General features: G+C 44.0%; 1 protein-coding gene across 13 annotated transcripts in view; it reads right to left on the bottom strand.

Annotated features, from left to right (window-relative positions):
* The window catches only part of LOC115546490 (ATP-dependent RNA helicase DDX3X), a 37,927-nt gene that overhangs the window by 8,114 nt on the left and 14,967 nt on the right, over positions 1-14,846 (bottom strand). For 7 of the 13 annotated variants that reach the window (XM_030359991.1, XM_030359995.1, XM_030359989.1 and 4 more), the window contains 11 exons: positions 13,478-13,613; positions 12,150-12,247; positions 11,285-11,383; positions 10,755-10,915; positions 9,409-9,553; positions 7,873-8,017; positions 6,532-6,582; positions 2,707-2,888; positions 2,399-2,516; positions 931-1,084; positions 640-672 (listed from right to left, as the gene is read on the bottom strand). In XM_030359991.1, the coding sequence (XP_030215851.1) occupies positions 640-672; positions 931-1,084; positions 2,399-2,516; positions 2,707-2,888; positions 6,532-6,582; positions 7,873-8,017; positions 9,409-9,553; positions 10,755-10,915; positions 11,285-11,383; positions 12,150-12,247; positions 13,478-13,613 (1,322 nt within the window). The remainder of the gene's footprint in view (positions 1-639; positions 673-930; positions 1,085-2,398; positions 2,517-2,706; positions 2,889-6,531; positions 6,583-7,872; positions 8,018-9,408; positions 9,554-10,754; positions 10,916-11,284; positions 11,384-12,149; positions 12,248-13,477; positions 13,614-14,846) is intronic. The other 6 variants (XM_030359996.1, XM_030359992.1, XM_030359986.1 and 3 more) reach the window with 3 other exon arrangements.

Raw genomic sequence — 14,846 nt, forward strand, 5'->3', positions numbered from 1 at the left:
AGCACGCACATGTTAGTCACTGCTCACGAGCGCAGCACATTGGGAGTTAGTTAGTTATTTTACATTACACTCATTTTTGACTGTAAATGTATTCTAAAACACTCAAAGGTTCTGCATTCAATTCACATATTCGTCAAAAGTGTTTAAAGTATATTTAAGGTATCAAAAACTACATTTTATATGCTTTTTTTTTTTTTTTTTTAATCGGCCGATTAAAATCGTAATCGTAATTTTTCTCTGAAAATAATCGGCATCGGCACTAAAAAATCAATATCGGTCGGGCCCTAATCAAAACCAACACTAAACCCAATCCACCAGAGAAAGTGGCCATCAGAACCAACACTTAACCCAATCCACCAGAGAAAGTGGCCATCAGAACCAACACCTAACCCAATCCACCAGAGAAAGTGGCCATCAGAACCAACACCTAACCCAATCCACCAGAGAAAGTGGCCATCAGAACCAACCCCTAACCCAATCCACCAGAGAAAGTGGCCATCAGAACCAACCCCTAACCCAATCGACCAGAGAAAGTGGTCATCAGAACCAACACTTAACCCAATCGACCAGAGAACATGGAACACAGAACCGATACTTAACCCCATACACCGGAGAACAGTACCAACTGCTCCGACCCACCTGGGAACCTGTCCAGCAGAACGGTAACTTGACCTATCGGAGAATACAGGCCTTCGATTAACCCAGGCATCCTAACAAAGGCTGGCGTCTGTGGGGGGATCCTGAGTGCGGTCTTAGCAGAACCACAGCGACACCATAACTTAACTCCTTAACTTGAAGTGGATGTTTATAGGTAACAATTTATCGTAAAAACGCGAAATGTCGATGACTGTAAAAAAACCTTGGTAAACGTCTATAAAGTGTTCCAAACATCGGGAAGACATCCCGAACCTTTCTCCTTTCGGCGTGTACCTCTTGGAGCGCCCGCGGCCGGTGCTCTTGTGCTGGTGCTCGTAGGCGAGGCTCTCCAGCCAGGACGGCACCTCCTGCTTGGCCTCCACCAGGATGTCCAGGAGGTCCTTCGTGATGTTGCCGTTCTTGTCGTTGAAGAACGACGTTGCCAGACCTAGCGGAGGGGGAGGCACGGGATGAGGTTTTTGTTTAAAAGACGCTTCACGAGTTCGGAGATCCTTGTGAGCGATCCAAGGTTGACGATTTTTTGGACAAACATTTTTTATTTAGTTTTCTTCTAGGGCTGTCAAGCGATTAAAAAAAAATTTATCTAATGAATTACAGGCTCTGTGATTAATTAATCTAAATTAATCACATGCTTACAATTTGCGAGAAAGTATTTCAAAATAATTTAATTCAAGTAAATTATGGCAGATGAGTGATTCGATGAATAATAGACATAATAGACTTTAAAGTTCAATGTCTCTTCTTTAAAAAAGATGTCTTTCATTAACATACGGTGCATTTTAGAATCAAATTAATAACATTTCCATCTCATTCAAGAATCAACGCATCTCAGTCGAGTGCGGCTTGACGAGGCTGGTTGCTAGCGCCAGCTTCAGGGGCTGTGACAACTCGTACCTACGAGCTTGCTGCCAAATGTTTTGCGTTGAGGTGATATTTAAGGGTTGATGAACTCCGGTGACAGGAAAATTCCTTACTACGGAGATTGCAGATAACGGTGTTCCTATCTACAGTTCCGTCGGGGAGTTGTTTAGACTTGAATTTTCCCTTCACGGGGCCGAGCAGCGTCTTCTCATCTGCCTCCATTTTGTTTCAACGCAAATGACGCACCGGGTCAAAGGGCACAATAGAAGCGCGATTAATCTGCGTTCATTTTTTAACGCGTTACTTTTTCTGTGATTAATTAATCGAAATTACCGCGTTCATTTGACGGCCCTATTTTCTTCATAATATCTTCATAAATGTTTTACAGAAATTACAGAACAGCCCGATACATTTTTTTGCAAATTACTTTTCAATTAGCGTTTTCTATGAGCTTTGGGGGGAAATTTCATAATTCGCAGTTAAGCGTGTTTCTTTAGGGGCAAAATACTGAATAAACGCATCACGTTTTCAAACTCAAAAACAATCGTGATTTCAACATTGACCGAAATAATCGTGATTAAGATAATATTTTTTTCAGGACCTGCCCGATCCGTCCGTGACACTGACGGTGGGCGATGTGACACACTACACAATCAAGCAGCACACACAAGTAGCATACACTGCATAATCAACAAACACATACACACACACACACACACACACGCATCACACACACACAATCGAGCAACACAGACACAGCACACACTACACAATCAAGCAACACACAAATGCATCACACACACACACAATACACAATCTAGCAACACACGCATCACATCGACAACATTCAGGACGCGAGTATAGATGTTTCGTAGTTTACCCAGGTTCCCCACGCGGCCCGTACGCCCGATACGGTGGACGTACTCCTCAATGTCACTGGGCAGGTCGAAGTTGATGACATGCTTCACGTTGGAGATGTCCAGGCCTCGAGCTGCCACCTGCACACGGGGACGGATCGGACACAAGAAGGGGGGAGGGGGGTGGTTACTGGTACAATACGATCATTCTTTTACAATGTATAACTTGGGGCCCCCTCTCTACACCGTGTCATCACAGTCAGCCAAGGGGTCCTAGGCCTGAACAGCGCTGACGCCCCCCCAGTCGGGGGTGCTTCAGGGGCGGCCTTACCGCAGTGGCAACCAGGATGGGGCAGCGTCCGGAGCGGAACTGGTGCAGCGCCTCCTCGCGGTCGCGCTGGGACCGGTCGCCGTGGATACTGGTGCAGGCGTAGCCCTCGCGGTACAGGAAGTCCTCCAGGGCGTCGGCGCCCTTCTTGGTCTCAACGAACACCAGTGTGAGAGAGTCCTTCCCTGGGGGAGGGGGGGGGAGCGAGGGGATAATGACTGCACTGCATTTATTTATTATATATAAATATAAACATTCACCCGTTCATACACATTCACGCACAAATTCACCCATTCACGCACACATACATATACGAACACTCACACAACGACAGCGTAGTCAACCATGCTAGGCGACAGCCAGCTCGTCGGGGAGCAATCAGCTAGGAGGAGCCAGGAATCGAACTGGCAACCTTTCGGTTACCTGCCAACCTCCTGAGCTCAAGCCGCCTTTATAGTGAGGTGTTTTGGGGCTGTGGAAAGGGGGTACTATATGTGTGTGAAGTGGCACTCAGAGGGTAGGGGGGTGGGGGGGTGGAGGCTGACGATGATCCCGGGGTCTAAGGCTAGGGCTGGGCGATTAAACAGATTTTGATCGTGATTTCGTTTTTTCGGTTGATCGATCTACAAACTAATATAATCAAGTTTATTTTTTTTATTATCAATATTTTTTTTAACATTCATTTGCAGGACAGCTGGATACAAATTTGTACATTCTTTTTTATTCAAAAATGTTCTATTTAACATTTTGGGTATATTTTTTGAGGGAAAATGTCAAAGTTCTTGGTTAAAGAGGGTTAAATGCTGAAAAAACGCATCATGTTTTCAAACTGAAAAGAAAATCGTTTGAATAATCGTGATTTCAACAGTGACCAAAATAATGGTGATTATGATTTTTTCCATGATCAAGCAGCGCTACGTATGGCTGAGCTATGAGCTGGACAGGGAATGAATTATTTTGCTGAATATGCAAACGTCACTACAGTTTAAATCATGTACAACATCTTGAATTGACACGTTCAGCAAGAGCTACTCATCTCAAATACTGAAACAAGATGGCCTCACTACCACTAATGCCAACAGTCCCATCATGTCATAACATTTGTTGTACTCACTCTAGGGCGCGCAATCTCTGTCTCTCTCGTCTCTGGCACACTTTCCTTTTTTTCTCTCTCGCTTTCAATCTCTCAGAAATTAAACAGCTAACTGATTAGTGCATTATCTGCATGTTTGATTGAAATTGAGTTATAATTAAATTAGTGCTGTCAGTTAAACGCGTTATTAACGGCGTTAACGCAAAACAATTTTAACGGCGTTAATTGTTTTTTTTTTTTTCTTTGGCTCAAAACAAAGAAGCAGTAGCCTGACTGCTATGTTCAAGGCAGTATGTTTGTATGTTCATCGTTTAATTGCACTATAGGCTGAGTCCTAGTTTACCTAACATAGAAGCAGTAGCCAGACTGCTATGTTCAAGGCAGTATGTTCCTATGTTCATCGTTTAATTGCACTATAGGCCGAGTTTACCTTTGCAATTTGTAATATTTTTTGTATCGTCCTGTTTTGATCAGCATATGCCAATGTTGTCATCAATAAAAAAAAAATTGCACAAGGCAAGCCGATGCACTTCTCCATGTCGATAAGAGCATTAAAATGAGAAAAAATAATGGGACAAAGAAATGAAGGGATATTTAGCATAGAATTTTTTTTACGATTACTCACGATTAATCGTGAGTTAACTATGTCATTAACGTGATTAATCGCGATTAAATATTTTAATGGCTTAACAGCACTAAATTAAATATAAACTCCTTGATATCTGAATTAATTAAAGTCTTAAGAGTATCAGACTTTAATTCCGCCTTTTGTTATTTAGTGCCACATTACTATGTTAGACTTTGAGTAGACGATGGCTGGTTTAAGCAGCTACACCTGTCGGAGTCTGATTGGACTCTGGAAAGTTGCACACCAGGGCGTGCGGCATGGACATTTGCTGCACACTTACACTTCCGTTCAAAAGGTTTGTGGTCTAATGTTTTCCAAGAAAACAAACACTTTTATACAATCGTTTTCTAACATAATTGCACAATCAATTAGCCTTTTAACACAATATTTTATTTTTTAGCATTAGAACACAGGAGTGATGGTTGCTGTGATGGTTGCTGGAAATGGGCCTCCATCTACCTATGTAGATATTCCTTTCAAAATCAGCCGTTTACAGCTATAATCCATCCTTTACCACATTAACAATGTCTAGACTTTCTGATTACTCTGTTATCTTCATTAAAACAAACAAGAAAAAAATAAGGACAGTTCTAAGTGACCCCAAACTTTTGAACGGTAGTGTACATGTGGTTAACACATGAGGTGTGTATCTATTGAAAACATGATGTTGAACCGAGCACAATTACATCGCCATGTCACATAGATATATATACTGACTAGATATCGCATTCAGCTTCTAAGCACGTGTCAACAATCACGCCATCTCGTCGCGGGGTAACCACCCACCTGAATGAATGCTGATGGAACTGAGGTCCTTTCACACTCAAAGTTACTCTAAAACGCTTTATTTTTAAGCAATCTTCAAGCAGGAGTTGGTTTCTGGTTTGTTTTTTTTGGGTGGTTACCCCGCGGCAAGATGGAGGCGGTATTGACGCATACGTTCCACTGAACAGCGCAGCCCAGGCAATATCTAGTCAGTCTATATATCTATGGCCATGTCAGAGGGTACACTGCCTGCGTGGACGGCCACTATGGTAGCCCAACGTGGGTGACTACTTCACAGTTTCAAAATGGGGATACAAAACAGGACAAGGAAAAGTGCAGCCAGGGATGGAAAGTGAGCAAGGGGGTGGGGTTGGTGTTGTGTAGAGTTTGGGGGGTGCACGGTCCCCTCCTCATGCCCCGGGGGCTACGTGGACCACACTCACAAGGTAGACCACCCAGCAGTATTCAGAGGACAACATGACCCCAGGCAGTGCATTTTGACATGGTACATCACAGTTGGTGGTGGGGAAGGGGGTATGGATAACGATGGCCTGAGCAGGCGGAACAGAAACGAAAGCACACAACTGAAATTGTCTTCAAAACCACAATGTTTAAACCAAAATAAGATGATTCGGACGCAGGAGATGCTCAAGACAAAAAATATAAATAATAGTGACTCCGGGAATGGATGACAACGACCGCCCCTATGAGCAGGGGCTTCCCAAATGGTGGGGGGGAGGGTGTACAGCAAACAAAATAAAACTTAAAGGTGACCTATTACACCACCAGGTGTGAGTGTGATTAACCGCTTTACAAGCCGTTTTGAAAATCTGCCTCTTCTGACATCACAAGTGGGCGTGTCCACCTTCTAGGTGGACACGCCCACTTGTGATGTCAGAAGAGGCCGATTTTCACAACGTCTTGTAACGGCCGATCACACTCACACCTGGTGGTGTAATACGTCACCTTTAAGAATTTGAAAGGAACGACACAAAAAAAAAAGTCAACACCTTTGACAGAGCAAGCGACTAAAGTGGGGTCACACACGGGGGCGCGGCGACAAAGTGAGTGGAGGACGCTTTAGGGACTCGTTAAGGGGTAAATGGCGCCCGGGGGGGTGGGGGGGGTCACGCCGTTGGAAAAGCCACCGTCTCCAAAATGTGGAGAGAGTGCAGTGTGTCGTCCCACGGGTAAAACCGGTGTGCGACCCCTTGAGACGAAATAAAAACAACTTAAAAACAAGCTAACTTCAAAAAAAAACAACTTTACAATTAAAAACGATTTAAGTATGGAATGGAAGGGAGGAGGAGAGAAGAAAAACTGTGGGGCAGGGGGCGCTTACCGGGCTTTTCTATGGTCTCTCCTGTATTGTCCTGTATCTCGCTGGGGATCACTTAGAGAACAAAACCATCCACATGTCAAACCACCAGCACACCAATACTGTAATACACTAGGTGGAGGGGGGATGCAGCAGGGAAATCTCTACAGTAATACACCATGCAGGGCGAGGAGACCACTGTGCTTGCGAGCGGACGAACGTGACCTGCATCTCGGGGTACCGCGTGTTCCGATTTATTTCTGCCTTTTATTTTTTATTGTTTTTCTGCATTTTGTCTTAGCCGATTTCTTTTTTTCTTTAATAAAACCTTTGCAGAGATACGTACACAACAAAAGGCAAGCCTCTGTTTGAAAAGGCTGCTACTGAGTTAATGATTGGATGAACTTCTAGCACAGTGCTACGGTCCGAGCTGGGCTGGTGAGCAAGTTGAATAATTGAGGGGACGTTACCGAATGTTCCATTTGATATTTACGAGTTGTTTTAAATGACGAACATCATTTGATAAGCATTCCCTGTAGCATTACAGGCTATTGTAATGCTAATAGTTTTGCTTCCCTGATAATTATGGTCAATGTGGACGCAGCAGCTAAACTAAATTAGCAACATTGACCTAATATGCTTTGCTACAAAATGCCTAGAAGAGATTAACTAACCCAGCAAGGGTTATTCCCCGAAAAATGCCTTGCTCAAGGGCTGCTGGGTGATCAATTCCTTAGGATGTATGCATTGTGGTTAGAGTCCATCTGAAGACCTTTTAATTAATAAATAAGATTAGAATATATAGAGGAAATATTTCTTGAGGCCTTAATTTAAAAAAATCCAATCACTAAGAGATTGTTCTTTACAAGACTCGACTAACTAGCCAACTAACTAAGAGCCATCGCTTAGTGTATGTGATAGCTCTTGGTTAGTTAGCTTGTAAGCTCTTCCCCAGACACGCACAACTAGGAGAAAAAACTAGCTGGCTACCCTAATCCTAGGAGGACTAGCTGACTAACTATCGGTGATAGGGTTAGTTTAACCCTATGAGCAAAAGCTTACTAACTAACTTCTATCGGTTACAGGGTTAGTTTGACTGAACTCTGTATACTCTCAGAATCCCGAGTGGGACCGGCCAAATGGGGGCGTGCCTCGGTGAAACGCAGCAAGCTGGGGGGTTTTTCCCCTCTTTGCAACTCGAACACACCATGACTTCGGCAGGGGTCGGCATTGCAAACGTTGCAGTTCAGTTCAGTTTTATTCTTTGCCCCAAGCGGGCAATTAATTTGCAGCAAGACCACACATACCACAACAATACAGTCGCAAACGTTGGGGTTGTGCACGAGGAGGTTGGCCCTTGCGTACCTGTGGCGTTGAGGAGGTCGAGCAGGAAGGACCGCTTGTCGCTCTCCTCCACCCACACCACCTTCTGGGTGATGTTCTCAGAGGTGGAGCCGACCCGCCCCACCGCCAGGAAGATGTAGTCCTCGAGGAAATCCCTGGCGAGGATCTGAATCAGAGAAGCGACGTTTTAGCACACGCCCCCGCCGTCATGTAGACGCCAAACGGACTAGAGATGTCCCGATACCGTTTTTTCCCCTCCCGATAATGATTCCTGAACTTGAGTATCGGCAGATACCGAGTATATACCATTGTAACTACTAGTAACACTTGTTCTTATTGAATGGAAGACGGTAAACGGATGAGCGATGTTCCCATACATTTTCTGCCCTCTCGATACCAACCCCTAATTAAACTAGAAAATGCATCTCCTGCCGAAAATGCATAGTGCTGTAGTACAAAGTGAGGTTGAAAATATGTTTTAATAAAGCCAAAGAGATTAAGATGTAAAGAAACGTTACATGGCTTCAATAAAGTGGAGGGATAAGAACAGAGAAATCTTTTTTGGAAACAAATAAAGTGACAGCTGAAAGAAAAGCGCAAAGCATTGTTAAAAATGCAGAAATGCAAAATTAATTGAACTGAAGAATCTGAAAGGTCAAATGCATTGCAATGCACGTGCACTTGGAAGCTGAAATCAAAAACTTACTGACACTGAATTACATTGCCTGAAGAAGCAAAGTGCTGCAATACATTGTTACAAAAGCTGGAATAATAATCCCGCCATTATTTATTTTTTAAACCAGCTGAAATTTTATGTACTCGCCTAATGCTAATTTTTCCAGCCTAACGTTGTTAAAAGTAGTCCAATTAGGTGGGAAAAATCGCCCAATCTGGAAACGCTGCCTGAACATCGTAAAAGTAGTCAAATTAAGCAAGCAAAACTGCCCAATATGTCAACACTGCCGGCACGTCCTCACGCTCTAACCTCAGTGTAAATCAATGAGACTGACTGAATACAAACCGACATGGAACTTAAATTGTGATTTTGATAAAGCATAAAGGACATTTAAAATGGGAATTGAGTAACTAGGTGAAAAATTGAGGAAGGAGATAGGTCGCAAAGTTTCTCGAGAATAATAAAGAAAGAAGAAAGAATAAAACTTAAGAACAATAGTTGAGCACTTCATGCAGCACTCGCCTAATGATACCGAATATTAGGGCAATTCATCAAATTTTGATCGTGCTTTAGATTTTTAGGTCAAAGGATGACCAAACTAATAAAATCGGGTTGAAACCACACACACACACAATTTTTTTGGAGGATATTTATTGCATTCATTCAATGTTTTTTTCAGAAAAAAAACGTGTATGTGCACATACATGTACATTATTTTTGATTTGATCATTTTGTGTATTTGTTTTTAAGGGGACATTTCAAAGTTCTCAGTTACAAGGTGTATCTTTGTGGAGAGAAATGCTGAATAAAAAAAAACATTGACCGAAATATTCTGGATGCTGTTTTTCCCCATAGGGGAACAGCCCCTAGTCCCTACGTACCTGGATCTCCTTGGGGAAGGTGGCGCTGAACATCATGGTCTGACGCAGGCCCTTGGAGGGCATGGTGTCCTGCTCCACGATGCGCCGGATCTGGGGCTCGAAGCCCATGTCGAGCATGCGGTCCGCCTCGTCCAGAACCAGGTAGCTTTAGGGGGAAGGGAAGGGAAGGTAAGTAGTGATCGACCGATATATCAGCCGGCCGATATTTGAGGTTTTTTTTTCCTTCCGTCCTGCATGATTTACAGACAGACATTATTTTTTTAAATTGAGATATCATGGCGTCATATTTAGGCCCAATCCCATTTCTACCACTTACCCCTCCCCCTTCCCCCTCCCCCTTCAAAACAAGGGGGAGGGGTGAGGGGTAGAAATGGGATTGGGCCTTATGATGTAAATTGAGTGAGCAAAAGCAGCATCGGCTCCAAATATCGGCTCAAGGAAATCGTCTGCCAGTATCAGTCATCGGCTAAGGCTGATGGAAAATAAATCGGTATCAGCCCTAAAAAATCCATATTGGTCGATCCCTAAAGGTAAGGTAACATTATTCGTACCCGAATAGGGTGGATTTGGTTGCAGTTAAAAGAGTGGGCTGCTTGTACACACACACACACTTTCAGATCCCTACTAAAAACTAATTAATTTTTTCTTGCATTTAACTCCATATAAACTTAATAACTCACATTTTTTTGTGCTTTAAATAGTTTCTATGTTATTTGTGTGTTTATATCTGGATAGTTGATTTGTTCAGCACTTTCGTCAACTGTTGTTTTAAAGGGCTCTAAAAATAACTTGATTTGACTCAACACACAACATTCACGATATTGACTGAGACAGTGACAACAGTGCTCCCGACATGGAAACAGGGATGTCCAAAAGGTGATCCATGAGTCTAGCTGAAGGACTCGCATGTCGGCGACACCCCGTCCCTCCCCTCCTACTTGTTGCACGTCCTCGCACTTAATGGTCGCACTTATTGTATGTCGTACTTAGTTATAGAACTTAGTTGTGTATCATCTTACCCTAGCTATCTTTGTTGTATACGGGGAATGGGTTAACTTAGTGATTGTTTGTGCTTGGCACTTGGTTCTATGAATATCATTACTGCACCGACAGCGATATATTGTTGTTTCTCTTTCCAAAGACAAATGTACTTATTGTAAGTCGCTCTAGGTAAAAGCGTCTGCTAAATTCCCCATACGTAACAGGTCTGGATACTGCATTGTCAATGGGTATTGTGTACTTGAATCGAGACGATGAACCCAAGATATAAGGGTTCCTCTTGTCTCCCCGTGTCCCTCTGGTCTCCCCGTGTCTCCAACGGTCTCCCCGTGTTCCTCTGGTCTTACTTGCAGAAGTCCAGGCCGATCTTGCCCCTCTCCATCATGTCCACCAGCCGGCCGGGCGTGGCCACCAGCAGGTGACAGCCTCGCTCCAGGTCCCTGATCTGCTGCCCGATGTCGGCGCCACCGTACACCACGCAGGGACGCACCCGCGACCGGTACGAGAACTGTGGAGGGGTGCACAACGGCTCAACACACACAGGGGCAGAGAGAGCCACACAGACAGTGTGTGTGTGCGTGTGTGGACGTGTGTGCGTACGTACGTGTTTTCTGTGCACTCATTTCATATCATAGGTGGACACTGGTGAAGTGTGTGTTCATACCTTCATCCTACATCTGCAATGTGTGTTCGTACCTTCATCCTACATCTGCAGTGTGTGTGTGTGTTCGTACCTTCATCCTACATCTGCATTGTGTGTGTGTTTATACCTTCATCCTACTTTGCTATGAGTGTGAGAGTGCTTACGTGCCTACATATCTGCGTGTGTGCGTGTGTGTGTTCATGAACGAGAGTGTGTGCTTGCCCTCGCTCTTACCTTCCTGGCCTCATCGTATATCTGCAGGGCCAGCTCTCTGGTGGGGGCTAGCACCAGGGAGATGGGGTACTGCTTGCGACGCCCATATTTCCCATTGTCCTAGAAGAGAAGCCAGGTTCGTCATCAACAGTAGAAAAACAAACAAGGGTCTCATGGGTCTCGGGTAGGGCTGGACGATTTGGGGAGATAATCGAATTGTGACTGTTAGACCAGGAGTTTTCAAAGTATGAGACAGGGACATTTTCCCCAAACATTTTCCAAATCTTTGTGTTTTGAAAGATATTTTAAACATCTTTATGAACAATTTCAAACACCCGTGTGTTTTTAGTGATCTTTATTCTTTTATATGTTTTTCAATATTTTTATATTATATTAAAAGAAAAACATATTAAATATCTTTGTGCGTTTTTAAAGATATTTGTGTATATATTAGCATAGTATAGTTTGATATAATATGACTTAGTGAACGTACAGTTATGCAAACGCAAGACGCAGCTTAAAAATGAAACCTGCCTCCGCCACGCTAATGGTTAAAGCTGCGTCGGGTTTTAGTGAGCGGACCAATCACAGCCCTGGCTGCTGCGTCGCCTCGATGCAAGATTACACTTTTCGGGAGGCGCACGTCAGGGCCTTGCGGGGTCTGCAAGGAAGGTCCGCAAGGAGGTAGCGGGTCTGTAAATCCCCATGCGTTGCGTTGACGCGGAACCCTATTCAGCCCTTTAGTGAGCGCGTACATAGTTGCTAAATGCATAGAAACATCTTCCAAACGCAAGTCACAGCATGAAGCTAAACTCGTGTCCGTCAGTCAAATGTCAGCGCGTACGTCTCCCGTTGTTAGGTGGCCTTGAGTGCGTGGGGATCTCACCTGTCCAGACGCCTTAGCCGCAGCCAGTGCATCTCCTGGCCCATCCGCGAAGATCTGGCTGAGGATAGGCAACAGGAACGCGGCCGTCTTACCGGACCCTACACACCAAACAAAAATCACGTTGGGGACATTTCAGATGAGCAAAGTAAGCAGTATTTATAATAGAGGTTGACTTCAAACTGCACCAAAAGGAGGAACCGAAGTACCACTTTGACCACAGGGTGGGGCGCTATAATTCAAGACCTGTCTGTGAGAGTGAGAGAGTCTCTCTCTCTCCCTCTCCCTCTCCCTCCCTCCCTCCCTCCCTCCCTCCCTCCCTCTCTCCCTCCCTCCCTCCCTCCCTCTCTCCAGTGTGTGCGTGTGTCTACAGGATGACAGTGTGCGTGTAGTGTCTACACTGTACGTGTGCCAGTGTTTCCGCTAGAAGAAAATTATTTATTTTATTTATTATGCCGGTCATGTGACCGGGAAGGTTTAATTTTACCGCTCAAATAGGAAAAAAATCGGTCGGATACTGTCTGTGTATATTGCGCTAAAAAAAAATTGAGACGCAGGCTATATAAAGGAGAAGTAGTGTGTGATCATATTTTCATTCGCCATGGTTGTTAAATACCGGTACTCCGCAAAGCTTGCCGCCGGCTTTCGCTAGCTTGCCGCCGTTTAGTTCATAAACCTACGGTAGACTATAGCGATCAATTTCAGCGAGTGGACGAAATGTAACAACTTATTTATTTTATCATAGGCTACGCTACAATGAAAACCCTCATCGTTTTACATGAATTGGCTAAACAAATGACCGCTGTAGCATATTTAAACACAATTCAAATGAACACATTCGAAAGTATTTCTGCTCAATTTAAAAGGTTGAATCTCCTCGTGACTGAATGTTTGTATACAGCACTCATGCTGTATGCGCGCAGGGTTGATGCACTCCACTTTTTTCTGTGGAGAACCAGCGCCTTGAATATTCCGCATAAAACAAAACCCGTTTCGGCTCCGTGTGGACGGGGCCTTATTTCCAATCGGCCATATTGACCGGAGACATTTAGAATTTTTGGTCCTCATTTTTTTTACGGTCAAGGACCGGTAATTACCGGACAAAGGGAACTCTGACGTGTGCGTGTCTAGTGTCTACACTGTGCGTGTATGTGTCTACACTGTGCGTGTGTGTGTCTACACTGTGCGTGTGTGTGTTTAGTGAATACAATGTGCGCGTGTGTGTCTAGTGACTACAGGACGACAGTGTGCGTGTCTACAGTGCGCGCGTGTCTAGTGCCGACAGTGTGTGTGCATGAGAGAAAGTGTCGGTCTGTGACGGTGGCGTGTACCTGTCTGTGCGCAGGCCATCAGGTCTCTCTTGCTCTTAATGATGGGAATGGCGTACTTCTGCACGGGGGTCGGCCGGGTGTAGCGGGTCAGAGCGATGTTGGACATCACAATATCTCCCATCGCAATGTCCTGGAACTGCACACAAACACACCCACACCCACGGATTACATAAGGGTCACTGAGGGACCCCCATGGCTAGGATAGCCCCCCCGTATAGGAACGGTTTAGCCCAGGAGGTAGAGCGGGGTTGACTTGTAACAGGGAGGTTGCTAGTTCCATCCCCAGACAGACAGACTTGTTCTCTGGTGGCCGAACAACTCATGTAAATGCTTGAAACACGCTGAGAGCCATCCAGGCGGATGACAAACCAAGGTAACAGACAGACAGACAAGTGAACTCACAACATTTACATTCAGGGCGTTTAGCAGACCCTTTTATCCAAAGCGACCTACAATAAGTCCATTAGTCAGAAGAAAGAGAAACAGTACAGTAAGGATGTTCATAGAACCAAATGCCAAGCACTAACAATCGCTAGGTTAACTCATTCCCCACATGCAACAAAAGATAGCTTTGAGTAGGTATGTCCCAATACCACCTTTTCACTTCAGATGCTGATTCCACAGCTTTGGCTAGCTACGGTACCGATACTACCGATACTTTGTTGAGCTTTTGCACAAATTATAATACAAAAATATATGGAAGCACTTTGCTAATGATTGCCATAAGTAAAAAAAACATAAAACATCTAAAGTAAAGTTGAATGGCTTAAATCAAATGAAGATTTGAACAGAGTTCAAAAGAAAGTAAACAAAGTAACATCCAAAAAAAGGTTGGAAACAAGAGTTAAACAAATAGCTAAGTGGTTAAAGTTTGAATACATTTGAGTTAATATATAGAATAGCTGAGCTGTTACAGCTGTTTGAAATGGTTGAATCAAGTGTGCGCTTGTGCATGCGTGGGTGTCATCACTTGTAGTAACCAGGAAGTCTTATTGACGTTAATCTTTCACATCTAGTTAATCGAGATAAGCTCACAAAATCATACGGCTTGTACGGTTGGACTTTTTGGAGTCTCTTTCTGGCATATAGTTTGAATAGATATCATGATTGTGAAAAAGATTGTTTACGTTAGTCTTTAGCTTCTACCGTAAGTACATTGGATATGCAAGAAGCATTAAGCCTCTAGCCATATAAACGGGCTTCCCCACACCCTAATGCCTGATATATAAATCATATTTTCAATCGATTAATCATTTTAATAGATTAGTCGTCCGCGAAGTCCGAAATGGTTCTCTTTTGTGATCGCCAAGCTTGTGCTTGGCGATCACAACAGCTGAGATCAACCACTGTTAGCAACTCTATCAACAAC

Source organism: Gadus morhua, chromosome 7 (assembly GCF_902167405.1).
Source record: "Gadus morhua chromosome 7, gadMor3.0, whole genome shotgun sequence".
NCBI lineage: Eukaryota > Metazoa > Chordata > Actinopteri > Gadiformes > Gadidae > Gadus > Gadus morhua.